General features: G+C 27.9%; 1 protein-coding gene across 1 annotated transcript in view; it reads left to right on the top strand.

The window, feature by feature from the left end:
- The window catches only part of LOC123303229 (synaptic vesicle glycoprotein 2A-like), a 45,822-nt gene extending 32,082 nt beyond the window's left edge, over window positions 1-13,740 (top strand). The window contains exons 4-9 of the mRNA XM_044886268.1: window positions 4,897-5,187; window positions 7,239-7,480; window positions 8,067-8,533; window positions 9,023-9,307; window positions 10,352-10,479; window positions 13,607-13,740. Coding sequence (XP_044742203.1) covers window positions 4,897-5,187; window positions 7,239-7,480; window positions 8,067-8,533; window positions 9,023-9,307; window positions 10,352-10,479; window positions 13,607-13,740 — 1,547 coding nt within the window. The remainder of the gene's footprint in view (window positions 1-4,896; window positions 5,188-7,238; window positions 7,481-8,066; window positions 8,534-9,022; window positions 9,308-10,351; window positions 10,480-13,606) is intronic.
- Window positions 13,741-14,424: the final 684 nt, after the last annotated feature.

The raw sequence follows: 14,424 nt of genomic DNA, 5'->3' as shown, positions 1-14,424 counted from the left end.
ATAATAATACAAACGACATTAAGATTGTACAATGATAGAAATAAAAAGAATTTATATTAAAAAAGATGTCATTGTAAATTTTCGTATGTGTTCGACGAAACTACAGTTTTAAATAATTTTTAATTATCACAACTTGTATTAGTTTTTTAATTATAGCAATTTTTTTATAGTCATTTTGTAGTCATAATCAAAACTTTGTGATAGCTATCTCTACCCGTCTGTTGGCTGTCTGATCCAAAATTTGTCAAATTATTGAAAATATTCGCAATGGTGCAATGATTTTTAAATGTTTCAGTAATATTTATAATTTTATTTCATATTAATTGACGAATCTTTAATGTTTGTATATATTTATTAATTTCGATTATGTAATTTGTTAATACTAAACCGTAAAATGCTCCTGAGATATGTAGCCAGTTCTTGCATTTGGGTTTGGACATTGACATTTTCCATAAAATAACTAATTATTAATAATAATACAAACAACATTAAGATTGTACAATGATAGAAATAAAAAGAATTTATATTAAAAAATATGTCATTGTAAATTTTCGTATGTGTTCGACGAAACTACAGTTTTAAATAATTTTTAATTATCACAACTTGTATTAGTTTTTTAATTATAGCAATTTTTTTATAGTCATTTTGTAGTCATAATCAAAACTTTGTGATAGCTATCTCTACCCGTCTGTTGGCTGTCTGATCCAAAATTTGTCAAATTATTGAAAATATTCGCAATGGTGCAATGATTTTTAAATGTTTCAGTAATATTTATAATTTTATTTCATATTAATTGACGAATCTTTAATGTTTGTATATATTTATTAATTTCGATTATGTAATTTGTTAATACTAAACCGTAAAATGCTCCTGAGATATGTAGCCAGTTCTTGCATTTGGGTTTGGACATTGACATTTTCCATAAAATAACTAATTATTAATAATAATACAAACGACATTAAGATTGTACAATGATAGAAATAAAAAGAATTTATATTAAAAAAGATGTCATTGTAAATTTTCGTATGTGTTCGACGAAACTACAGTTTTAAATAATTTTTAATTATCACAACTTGTATTAGTTTTTTAATTATAGCAATTTTTTATAGTCATTTTGTAGTCATAATCAAAACTTTGTGATAGCTATCTCTACCCGTCTGTTGGCTGTCTGATCCAAAATTTGTCAAATTATTGAAAATATTCGCAATGGTGCAATGATTTTTAAATGTTTCAGTAATATTTATAATTTTATTTCATATTAATTGACGAATCTTTAATGTTTGTATATATTTATTAATTTCGATTATGTAATTTGTTAATACTAAACCGTAAAATGCTCCTGAGATATGTAGCCAGTTCTTGCATTTGGGTTTGGACATTGACATTTTCCATAAAATAACTAATTATTAATAATAATACAAACGACATTAAGATTGTACAATGATAGAAATAAAAAGAATTTATATTAAAAAAGATGTCATTGTAAATTTTCGTATGTGTACGACGAAACTACAGTTTTAAATAATTTTTAATTATCACAACTTGTATTAGTTTTTTAATTATAGCAATTTTTTTATAGTCATTTTGTAGTCATAATCAAAACTTTGTGATAACTATCTCTACCCGTCTGTTGGCTGTCTGATCCAAAATTTGTCAAATTATTGAAAATATTCGCAATGGTGCAATGATTTTTAAATGTTTCAGTAATATTTATAATTTTATTTCATATTAATTGACGAATCTTTAATGTTTGTATATATTTATTAATTTCGATTATGTAAATTGTTAATACTAAACCGTAAAATGCTCCTGAGATATGTAGCCAGTTCTTGCATTTGGGTTTGGACATTGACATTTTCCATAAAATAACTAATTATTAATAATAATACAAACGACATTAAGATTGTACAATGATAGAAATAAAAAGTTTATTTACAAATGTGCCATTGCAATTAAATTTGCAGGACTAACCAAAAATTTATTATAACTTTGTCAACCCGTTTACGGTCTGTTTCATTAAAAATTTGTTAAAAACAACTGAAAATACATAGCGGTGCAATGATTTTGTTACTTTTGTAGTATTTATGATTTTCTTTCGTTTTTATTGATGAATCTTAAATGTTTATATATATTTACTAATTTTGATTTTGATGTAAATGGTTAACAGTTCGATGTAAAATGCTCTCTTGCATACTGGTACCTGTCATGAACTCCGACAAACGTACATTGTCGTTTATAATCAGCCTTTATGGCATACATAATAAACGAGGAGTGTTAATGTCATAGCTTCAGGACCTCTTAAAATGTACAATTTGGCTACGAGTGATACAAATCAGCGCATTGCTGTCGTCAGGTCCGGGATCTTAAACTGATTTTAACAATTTTGCATAAAATCATTGACAATTAATAATAATATAAACGAAATTAAGATTGTACAATAATAGAAATAAAATACTAATTATAATAAATTTAACATCAATTTTTATTAGGTGTCCGAATCTACTGATTTATGCTTATACATTCTATTAAATTGTTTTCAAATAGCAAAAATTGTATTAGTGTTGTAAATATTTGTTTTTTGTTTTTTTTTTTTTTTTTTGTTAATAATATACATTTTCTTAGAGTTACTTCGATTTAAGTCCTATGATTAAGAAATAAAAAGACATTTTTTCCATAAAGTAACTAATTGTTAATAATAATACAAACGACATTAAGATTGTACAATGATAGAAAAAAAAGTATCTATATAAATAAATATGTCATGGTAAATTTTCGTATGTGTTCGGCGAAACTACAGTTTAAAAATAATTTTTAATTATCACAACTTTTATTAGTTTTTTAATTATAGCAATTTTTTTTTATAGTCATTTTGTAGTCATAATCAAAACTTTGTGATAGCTATCTCTACCCGTCTGTTGGCTGTCTGATTCAAAATTTGTCAAATTATTGAGAATTTTCGCAATGGTGCAATGATTTTTAAATGTTTCAGTAATATTTATAATTTTATTTCATATTAATTGACGAATCTTTAATGTTTGTATATATTTATTAATTTCGATTATGTAAATTGTTAATACTAAACCGTAAAATGCTCCTTAGATATGTCGCAAGTTCTTGCATTTGGGTTTGGACATTGACATTTTCCATAAAATAACTAATTATCAATAATAATACAAACGACATTAAGATTGTACAATAATAGAAATAAAATACTAATTACAATAAATTTAACATCAATTTTTATTAGGTGTCCGAATCTACTGATTTATGTTTATACATTCTCACCATACATTCTATTAAATTGTTTTCAAATAGCAAAAATTGTATAAGTGTTGTAAATATTTGTTTTGTTTTGTTTTTTTTTTTTTTTTTTTGTTAATAATATCCATTTTCTTAGAGTTACTTCGATTTAAGTCCTACGATTAAAAAATAGTCCAAGTTGGCTTTTGAAATAAACGGTATTAATTCATTTTGGGAAAAGAGGCGATTTATATTCATTTGAATAAAAGATTTTTTTTTAATATTATGTGTTTTTAATTATTTTAGCAAAAACAAGTCCAAATAAATTATTACTTTTAATTATTAAAATTAGTATTAAGCGGTCTATTCAATAAAACTTAATTTTAAATTTATATTATTTTTGAAAATTGATTTATAAAATTTATGTAATTTATTGTGTTAAGTATGTAAATTTATTATGAATGTATAAAAACAGTATTAATAAAATAATTGTAAAGAAAATTTAGCGTAATATTTTACCCAAGTCCTGTACGAAATTAGCTTAAGAATAATTAGTTACTCATTCCCGGAGTTTCTTTTATTCCAGCATATGAGGGAAGTTTTTAAATAAAATGCAACATTGTTATAAATTACTAAAATGAAAGAAATGAACGTGCTGTCATAAAGCATGATACAACTGTAGTAAAATATTTTATTTTCTTAAACACTAATTAACTGAAACAAATCCACCTAAAATGCTCATACGGTTAAAATTTTAGAACTATTTTTAAATTTATTTCTCCCACAACAGTTAGAATGTTTTGTATAGCATAGAGTTCTAGAGAGGTGAATGGGAAGATTTTCTTGGTTTATCCCCTCACAAAGCTAAAAATTATTATATTTCTCTCGCAGACAGAGTATTTTAATTTCTTCTACGTCTAGCCAACATTAACAACATATAGATATGTTCTCTTTGTATAAAAAAATTGTTTTACGTTTTGAATGGAAGTAGATCTTTATAAAAGGTTTGCATTATTGAATCGCTTTCAAAGTCATTTAATCGAAAATTTTTCATAGCTTGGTTCTTGACTCTTCATCTAGACAACAGAAACACCATATAAACATGTGCAAATTGCATAAAAATATTATTTTATGTCTTAAAAAAAGTCAAGATTTTGTACAAAGGATTGTATCATTTCTTTACATTTCCTCTTCCTCTATATCTAGGCAACAATAACAACATATAAACATGTGCAAATTGCATAAAAATATTATTTTATGTCTTAAAAGTAGCCAAAATTTTGTAAAAAGGATTGTATTAATTTTTTTAGTTTCGTTTACTCTATATCTAGGCAACAGTAACAACATATATACATGTACAAATTGCATATAAGTCTTATTTTAGGTCAAATTTTTAAAAAAAGTTTGAATATTTTTTCGAATTATTTTCGCATTGAAGCCTGAATTCGGTTTATTTTTAAGAACTCCAACTTTTTTTTAAGTTTTAGTTCATCCAAAATTTAAAAATTTGTAATTTTAATGAATCGAATTGTATCGCTTTCAAATCGAATTTATTAATTCGAATATTCGAATTTATTAATACCCTTTTTGTATCAGGGGGAACAAAATTTGGAAATTGCTGATTTATAAAATTAATTATGATTCATATATGTTTAGGTTGCTGTTTAAGTTCATTTTTATGGGGTATATTGGCTGATACTGGTTTAGGGAGACGTAATATATTGATTGCAACATTATTCAGTGATTCAATTTTAACAATCAGTTCCAGTTTAATAGCTCGTTCATTAAACACACTCGTTATATTTCGTTTATTAAATGGATTTGTTATTGGAGCTCCAGCTACATTAATATTCTCATATTTAGGAGAATTTCACACCCAATTAACACGGCACAAATGTCTTTGTTACACTGGAATGTTTTATACACTTTCTTGGGTATTACTACCAGGTAAGAATACGGATAAATGGATTTTTTTTTGTATTTATAGAATTTCCCTACCTTAAGGTAGTTGTGCTACAATATAGTCAAAAAGTTTTGGATTTTATGCGCGATAGAGTAGATTATCTTTTAATGAAATGAACCGTAATTTTTGTCTAAGACTGTACTCGCAGAGACTTCACACACATTAGGTACTCTCGTTGTTTACAATAATATAGTTGTTTCTGTTACAACTTGTGGGCTTGTACATTTTTTCATAAATTATTTAACTTTGTGTTATTATATCTCCAATGAAAATATCTTTATTTTTTTTAATTTAGAACAATTGCATCAATGAAAAATTAATTTTTTGAAAATTTCTGATAGTTTTTTTACTAGAATTAAAAAATTTTTTTTAAAATAACCTATCCAATGCTGTAAATGTTAATATCTAATCCTAACTGTTTATCTCGAGTTAGAAATGATCAATCGGCTTAAAATTATATGATGATTGTATTATAATATCCTTAATGAGTATACAAAAATTTAGAATTTTCTGACTCTATAATTGTGCATTGTGATAAGTTTTCCTTTAAAAATCTACATGGAAAAAACTCAACTTTAAATGATTTCTTGAAGAAAATTATTTATAAAGAAATAAATATCTGGAAAAATTTTGAAAAACTAACTCGACTTCAAAAATATTGTGTTATATTCCCAAAATATTTATTGGAAAACATAACACATGTTTTATTGTAACTTTGTTGACATGTCATTAATTAATTAATTAATTAATTAAATAATTTTATATCTTATAAATTAGATTATCTGAATTATCTCCTTTCTATAGATTCTGTTAATTGTCTAATTAGATATATTTTTATGTACATTATTTGATATTGTGCTATATACAAAGTGTCACATTTAGGTTGTTTCAAAAGTTTTGTCCGTTTTTATGATAGTCTACTTTAAATTGTAATATCTCAGTGAATACTTATTCAATTTAATCGAAATAAGCGCTATTTGAATCAGTGCACTTTTACCAACGTAACACAAGTTGATTAATTCCATATAAACTGGGGGCTTTGAATTCGATGAAATCGACCAAGGCCGTTTTTGCATGGTCTTGATATTGACGAAGGTTCTACTGGTGAGAAAGTGCTTAAAAAGATGGTAGTCCGTTAGCGAGATTTCTAGGGAGTATGGTGGGTAATTAATTTTCGGGTGGTGATTTGTGAAACGTCCGGGCGGGCGTTGTCGTGGGGTAGTATAGGTACATTTCGTCGATTTCCTCCTAATAGAAATTTACTGCGAAGGTTTGGCCCGGTTACAGAAAATTATAGTGAATAACTTTTGAGCTTTTTGATCTTTCCAATACGTTTTAAACCATCCAAAACCGCATGGGATCAGACACCCTGTTCTTCCGCCATTCCACACGATGTTTGTCTCCACCAGGATCCTCAAATCCTCGTCTTTGATTACTCTAGATCGACCACTTCGCAGCTCACCTTTGAGGCTATCATCACTGGAACTAAATTTCACGAAAACGGAACATTGTTTTTTATGGCCTATAAAACAGTGCGCTCATCAACACTATCATTGGCAAATGCCTGGTTAATTGTACGGTCTGTTTCGGCAGCGCTTTGAATTTGTAGAGAAAAATTAGCCGAAATCCCGTTACGGCATTATAGTAATGATAATATTTTATAAAAAGATTGTAATAGTCATAAGACGTAAATATATTGAAAAAAATTTCAAAAAAATGCATGTTCGCAACATTATCTATTTACTATGTTATACGTACAAAATATGTACAAAAAATACATTTTTTAATGCACAAACGAGAAAAATTATCTCCCCACAATTTGCAACGTTCATAAAGTTTATAAAAACCTTCTAGAACCTAATACAAAAAACCGCATTACGATTCATCTTGCTTAAGAAATATTCGCGGTAAAATGTTAAATTCCCTCCTCTACCATCTAAATGTAACCATAATAGCCAGCTACTAATATCATTAGCTTGACAATGCTACAAATACAAAGATTGACACAAAAAATATTTATTTATTATTATTTTAGCAATTGCATGGGCAATCATACCATTACCAATTCATTGGAGTATAAGTTCAACATTTACAATATTATCATGGCGTGTTTATATGGCTACAATTGGAATTATGCCATTAATTGCAGCAATATGGTTATGCTTTTTACCACCTAGTCCAAAATTATTATTAGTGAAAGGTCACAGTGAAAAGGCATTAAATATATTACGAAAAATGTATGAAGTTAATACAGGAATGCCTAAAGAAACATTTCCGGTTAGTATTGTTATTTTTAACAAATATTCTTAACAACTACTAGTTTTTCTTCTTCTAATTGGTTTTGGTTATAGTTTTTCCTTTTTACTAGTAAAAGGAAGATTTCGATAAATAATTTTTTCATTATTTATGTCAAGTTCAGGCAAAAAAGAAATGTTATTTTTCACGTTTTTATTTTTTTCTTTAAGGATTTTCTTTAAAATGGATACCACGTATTAGTTCTTCAAGAATTATCGTAGATCTTGAATATCTTAAACAATGATAATGTTTTATACATTAGACTACAGGATATACACAACTTTTAATGCAAGTATGCAAATAAATTGCCTAAGCTACGGGAAAAAATAAAAACTAAACTTTTGATATTCCTACAAATCACATTATCTTTGTCAACAAAATAATCAATTGTAAATTACATACAAATAAATTTTCACACTTCTTTGTTAATTTAATTGAAAGTTATTAATTCAAGGCAAAAATTAATTATGGAAAAATTAATTCAACGAAACCTTTAATAATAAAATTGATGTTTATGTTTTTTCAATAAATTGTCAACCCAATACTAATTGTTTTGATATTTTAACAGGTAAAACATATATTAAACGAAACATCAAACCTTAAAAAGAACCAATTTGAAAACGAACAATGTCATGAACATATGAAAAGCTCACCAACACCAGTTAATGGAAAAACTGCAAGAATTTTAAGAGATATAATGAATCAAATTTGTTCATTATTAAAACCACCATTGCTATCATATACTTGTTTAGTAATGTTTATGATGTTTGCGAATATGTTTGGCTATTATGGTATGGGATTATGGCTTCCAGAATTTATCAAACGTTTCGATGCACATTATTCACAATTTCCCAATAACACTATTACTGTTTGTGGATTGTTTGAAGAAAATTATCTCGAAAATTTTGTATCACATCCAGAACCATTAACAATGTTATTAACTTCGCCTGAATCGGCTTTGGCTAAATCAAATAATTCGTTTGTGAATGCGATAGAAATCGAAAACTATATCACAGCCAGTAAGCCAGAAATTGAGTAAGTATTCTTTTGAAGACTTGACTGATTTCACTTTTTCACATTAGCGACTTAGTCATGCGAAATGAGCGTACCTACTGTTGGTATCAGTTTTCACACATCTTAGAACAAATCGAAAGTATAAAAAGCTACAGGCAAGGCAATTTAATGCTAGAGGTAAACGTCAAAAGGTCGTGGTTTAACATAGCTGGACCACATTGAAGAAATCACACTATTACAAACAATGCCTACGCTTAGACCAACAACAACTTCAGAGGCAAGATAAATGTTATTCAGGTTGGCAAAAAAAAGTCGTAAATTCCCTCTCCCTTCAAATTTAAAAGCAAAAAATTTAGTAAGAAATCTCACCAAATTGGCTAATATTTGCTTAATATTTTGGTTACCTAATTGACAAGAACTTAAGGCCATCAATAACTTGATGGATTAGTCTTGGCTTGAAATTTAAATCTGAACTAGCTATTTATATCTTTTTCTTTTTTTAAATTTTAGATGTGTTGAGAAAATTGAAACAAACACTTTTATAAATACCATAATTATGGGTACTGTATGTTTATGTGGAAATATATTATCTGGAGTCATAGCTGGATTTTTTAAAAGCAGACGTTTATTACCAATAGCACTAGCTGCGATTGGAGGAATAACATCAGCAATAATATTTTGGGTAACCACTGCCGAACAAAACGTTATTGTTGCTAGTATTTGTTTAACAGCATTTGCTACAGGAAATATGGTTCTTAATAGTGTTATTGTTGATATATTTCCAACTTCTGTCAGGTAAAATACGTAATTAAGAGAAGAAAAACAACATTATACAAGTTATTTTCGCTAATTGTTTTTAAGAGTATTTTTGAATATGCTTATTGTAAAATGAGCATATAAGTAATTCAATTTCATTCCATTTTAACTTTATAAATATTTTTTGTATATTATATTTTTTTAAAGTATGTAAACACCTAAACTTAGTGTTAAACTGATAATCGGAAAAAATAGCCCCGGAAAAAATAGCGACGAAAAAATAGACCAGCAAAAAAAGTGACGGAAAAAGTAAAATAGACCAGAAAAAATAGATCCGAAAAAAATAGACAAGAAAAAATTATCCAGAAATATACATCCCAAACTCATTTGATGATTTTTGGTAACTCTGTTTCTGTATATTTGTAATTACGAGTTGATTGGGTTGAGCTTGTCGACGATAGAGTAATTGGTTGGGTTTTGAAGTTTTTAGCCCTTGCGTTCAAAAATGGGACACTATTACAGAAAACGAAGATAAACGATACTGTTGAGTTTTGATTTTGATTTTGTTCATTGAACGGAAATGTAAATTTTTTATATGTTTGTGAACAAAAATTCGAATCTAAAGAAAAAATTAACGAAATTATTAATATTTTAGCACTCATTACTATCGAATGCTTGTCAGTTACTTTTTTTCAGGTGTTTTTTTCCGAATTCGTTTTTTCAGTTTTTTTTTTCGGATCTATTTTTTCCGTCGCTATGTTTACGTGGCTATTTTTTCCAAGTATCCCGGGGTTATATTTTCTTAGATTCGTTGCCTAAGTACTTTAATATATTACACTTTTCATGCGTTAAAACTATCGCCCAAAATGTTTAAAAGTCACTACACGGTTAAAATAAATCACACTTGAAAGCAAAAATTTGAAAAAAAAAAGTTGAATCAAACCATTATAACCATAGATCCGAATTGTAACTGATAAAAATAATTAACGAAAATTTGAAGCATTTGTTTCATTTTATTATTGACAAAAAAAAAATTGAAATAAGGATCAATAAATACTATGTAATAATTTCAATTATTTTTAGTGCATTGGCTGTGTGTACGGCAACATTTGCTGGAAGAGTTGGAGCCATCATATGTAATCTAGTTTTCGGACTACTATTGGAAATATCTTGTGAAATTCCTTTCTTTCTTGTCTCCGCAGTTGTTTTAGGTTAATAGTTATAAATTTTTTTAATCAATATTCCTCAAACCTTATGTCGCATAAATATTTTAATGGGTCTCGAAAGATCTGGGCAGAAGTTGCATGTGATGAGACAGAAGTATGTGTGAAACAATTTATTTTTTAACAGGGAGAAATAAAAAATATTAAAATATTCACTCTTCTGAATAATTTTTAAACTTAAAATTAATGTTAAACGCTTGGATTCCCTATTTTGCTAATAGTTTAACATAGCAATGAGGTCGTTCATAAACACAGTCATGTATATACAGTTTGGCAGCCGTCTCGCTAGCCATTTATAGTATGTGAAGTAAGAGGAATTTTTATGAACGTTCTTATGAATAAAACAAAGAAAACAACACAGTAGTGTTGTATAGCAATAACATAGCCAAGCAGGTTTGGTGTGACCATTGACAGTGGTCATGCTTTATTCAAGGCACTGTCTCCTATGTGGTATGAGCGTTGTCAATAGACACACCAAACTTGCCTGGCTATGTACTTAGTTATACAACACTACTGGGTTGTTTACTTTGTTTAATGCATAAGAGCGTCCATAAAATTCTTCTTACCTTATAAATTATAAATTACTAGCTGTGAACTACCCGCTTTGCTGGGCAACATTCCCACTTTCACCCCTCCCCCCATATTCCATATCCTTTTCTAGGTTACTATCTATCACCTAACTAAATTTCATCAAAATCCATTCAGCCGTTTAGGCATGATAGAGCAAAACTCCCAGCAAAAACCATAAAAAAATCACTAACTCAATTCAGTTTTCTGCCTACTTCCTACCCCCTAAGTACGATGACGTGATCATTTTGATCTTATATCCGTTTTTAGGTAACCATCTATTACCTTACTAAATTTCATCAAAATCTGTTCAGCCGTTTAGACGTGAAAGAGCAAAAGTCCCAACAAAAACGACTAAAAATCACTAACTCAATTTAGTTATCTGCCTACTGCCTACCCCCTAAGAACGATGGCGTGATTATTTATAGCCTATGACCATTTATAGGCTATCATCTATCACCATACCAAATTTCATCAAAATCCGTTCAGCCGTTTAGGCGTGAAAGAGTAACAGACAGACAGACAGACAGACAGACAGACAGAGTTACTTTCGCATTTATAATATTAGTATGGACTAGTATGGATAAATAGCTAACGAGATGGCTGCCAAACTGCATATGTTCTCTTATTGATGTACGAGTTAGTTCCCAAAACTGTTACATAACAACGCCACCAGTGCCGAATCCAAACCACTGGCCATAAATTAATTTATTTATTTATAAATAATTATATTTTTGTTTCAACAAATATTATTATCAATTAATTAAAATTATTTACTAATTTAATGAAAATATCAATAGATTTTATAAAAATTAAAACTAGTTTTTTTTTTTTAATTTTCTGCTAATACCACTATTGGATTCGACACATGTGGCACTGTCTAGTGTTTAATAATGTGACTAAAATATTTTCATTAAGAGACAAATGGTTTTGTTAGAAGTTAAATGACTTGTATATATTAATATGACTGCGTTCATAAAGGAACGCAAGCCTTATTTCAATGAATGTGAGGTCATTACATCGGTTCAGCAACTTATCGCAAAACAATAAACTCTGAATGATTATTTAACTTATAGGCAGCATGATTTATCAAGTTTTAGATGATATTCGCAGTGGCGGATTTACCAGCAGGCTGAGTAGGCTGGAGCCTAGGGCGGCAAATTTTAAGGGGCGGCAAATTTAGTTCATAAATTTTTTATTTCGATTGACAAAATTTAGAAAAAATTATAATACACACACAAAATACGAATTTCAAAAATTATAGAGGAATTAAAATATTCAACAAAAACCGAAATATAGTCCTATATACAGTGCTAAATAATAAATATCTCAAAATCTCTGCATAAACAATTGCTAAACGCTTTTGATTATAATGTAATGTTCATGAATTTTTAGAATATCGCAATAGCGATTCCATATTATAGTCGAAATTTAGTTATTTTTACATATTTTCTTCACTGATAATTACTATAATTTTTTCTCCGTGTACCTAATAATTATGAGATTTCCTTATACACAATTCAATCTTGATACAATATCGATGGTCTAATCATGATTGCTGCAGCAAGTTTGCAAATTGTCAAATTCTATTCCAGAAAGTTATTTCTTTATGCGTAAAAAATACTGACTAATTTTTATTAAATAAAAAACTAGTTCGATATCTTATAGAGATTCAGAATAAGTATAGTCTTTTTGTTTAAATCAATCGAATAACTGATATTTGAACGATTGCAACATGACAATAAAAAAATTCCCTCTACTAAATATGAAGTTAGACAATTTGCGGATTAGAAAATGGATACATTTTATCAGTTAATTATTTTATTTGTAGTAAGAAAAAGTTTGGAAAATCCAAATGATCATGCCTTAAGCGCTTATGTCGTACACGAATTATTTAAATTGAATGTTTACATTTGTTAACTTTTTCACAAAGCCAACTTTTTTAGAAAATACAAATAATTTTTATGAGCTCAGCGATTATTTTTCTTTTTGATAAGTTGCTTTTTAAATAATATACATGTACATCGTATTTGTTAGACACGGTTTAATGTGAGAAAACATCGGATTTAGATTTTTAGGCAAGAGTCGAGCATACCTACGCCAAATCTAGTTTTTGTGTAAGCTTTATTCCTGTTACATAAGTATTGTATAGTTTTAACACATACCTTAACTTACTTTAAAATTGGTACATGTTTGAGATATTTTTTGCATAAAATATTGTTTTTTGATAATTCTTTGCTGTAAAAATAATCAAGGATCTAACACGGTACCATAGTTCTCGATGATACTAACCATACGGGAAAAGTTGATGTAATGAGGATAATGGAGCACAAATCATAAAGTTGCAATTTTATTGATAGATAATTGATATGATTGTGAACTAAGATATCAAAATTTAGAGGCGGCAAAAATTGAATAGCCTACGGGCGGCAAATCTCTAAATCCGCCACTGGATATTCGGTAATGCGTCAAAGGGAGTTGAGAAGTATTTCTATAAAGTACTTAATATAATAATTAGATTAAATTCTTTTTTTTTTTTTTATTCTAGCAAGTGCAGTGATGGGATTTTTAATCCCAGAAGGACCTGTAAACTCAGATTATCCATCAAGAAGTATATCACAAAGAAATTCACAAAAATTTACAAAAAATAAACAAACATTGGATGTATCTCAACATATATGAAATTATATTTAAAAAAATATATAAATTATATTTTTACAAACTTAAAATGTACCTGGTAAACAAAACGCAGGACTAGTTAATTGTTTTTAATTAAATTTATACATCATATGTATTATATAAAACGCTAAAGAGGGTGGCCATTCGTCCCAGTTTTGAAGGGATAAAATTTGGGATGGTGAATTTTATTTTGTATATTAGAGAGATATTTATTATTTTTGTAACATAAATAAATAATGAAACGTTCAAATTCTAACTTTGTTAATTTTTTTTCTTTGTTCCAATAGATATTTATGTTAGTTCTACATTTTAGATTCGTAATTAACATATCCAAAAAAAATGGCCACCCTACTGTGAAATATACTTCCAAGAATAACTTCCATTTAATGTATTAGCTATATCGCAGTACTAAAAGCTGCCCTATCCTTGCTTTAGTAAAATAATTGGTATTATAACTAAATATATTCAATACTATTAGATAGATGAGAACAGGACCGAAAGTACAACTGAAAAGGCTCCAGGGCGAAAATAAATTTGGGAAGCCCATCCAAAAAATCACTCGTTTTAATAATATTGTGGAAATGCAAAGTTAAAATAACAGCCCTAGAATTATTATTGAAAAAAATTGTACTAGAATTATTATCGAAAAAAAAAACCGTTTATATTCTTAATAATGGTACAGGTACC

This window comes from Chrysoperla carnea, chromosome 1, assembly GCF_905475395.1.
Source record: "Chrysoperla carnea chromosome 1, inChrCarn1.1, whole genome shotgun sequence".
NCBI lineage: Eukaryota > Metazoa > Arthropoda > Insecta > Neuroptera > Chrysopidae > Chrysoperla > Chrysoperla carnea.
Note: the sequence above shows the minus strand (reverse complement) of the source record. Positions and strands in the feature narration are given on the sequence as shown.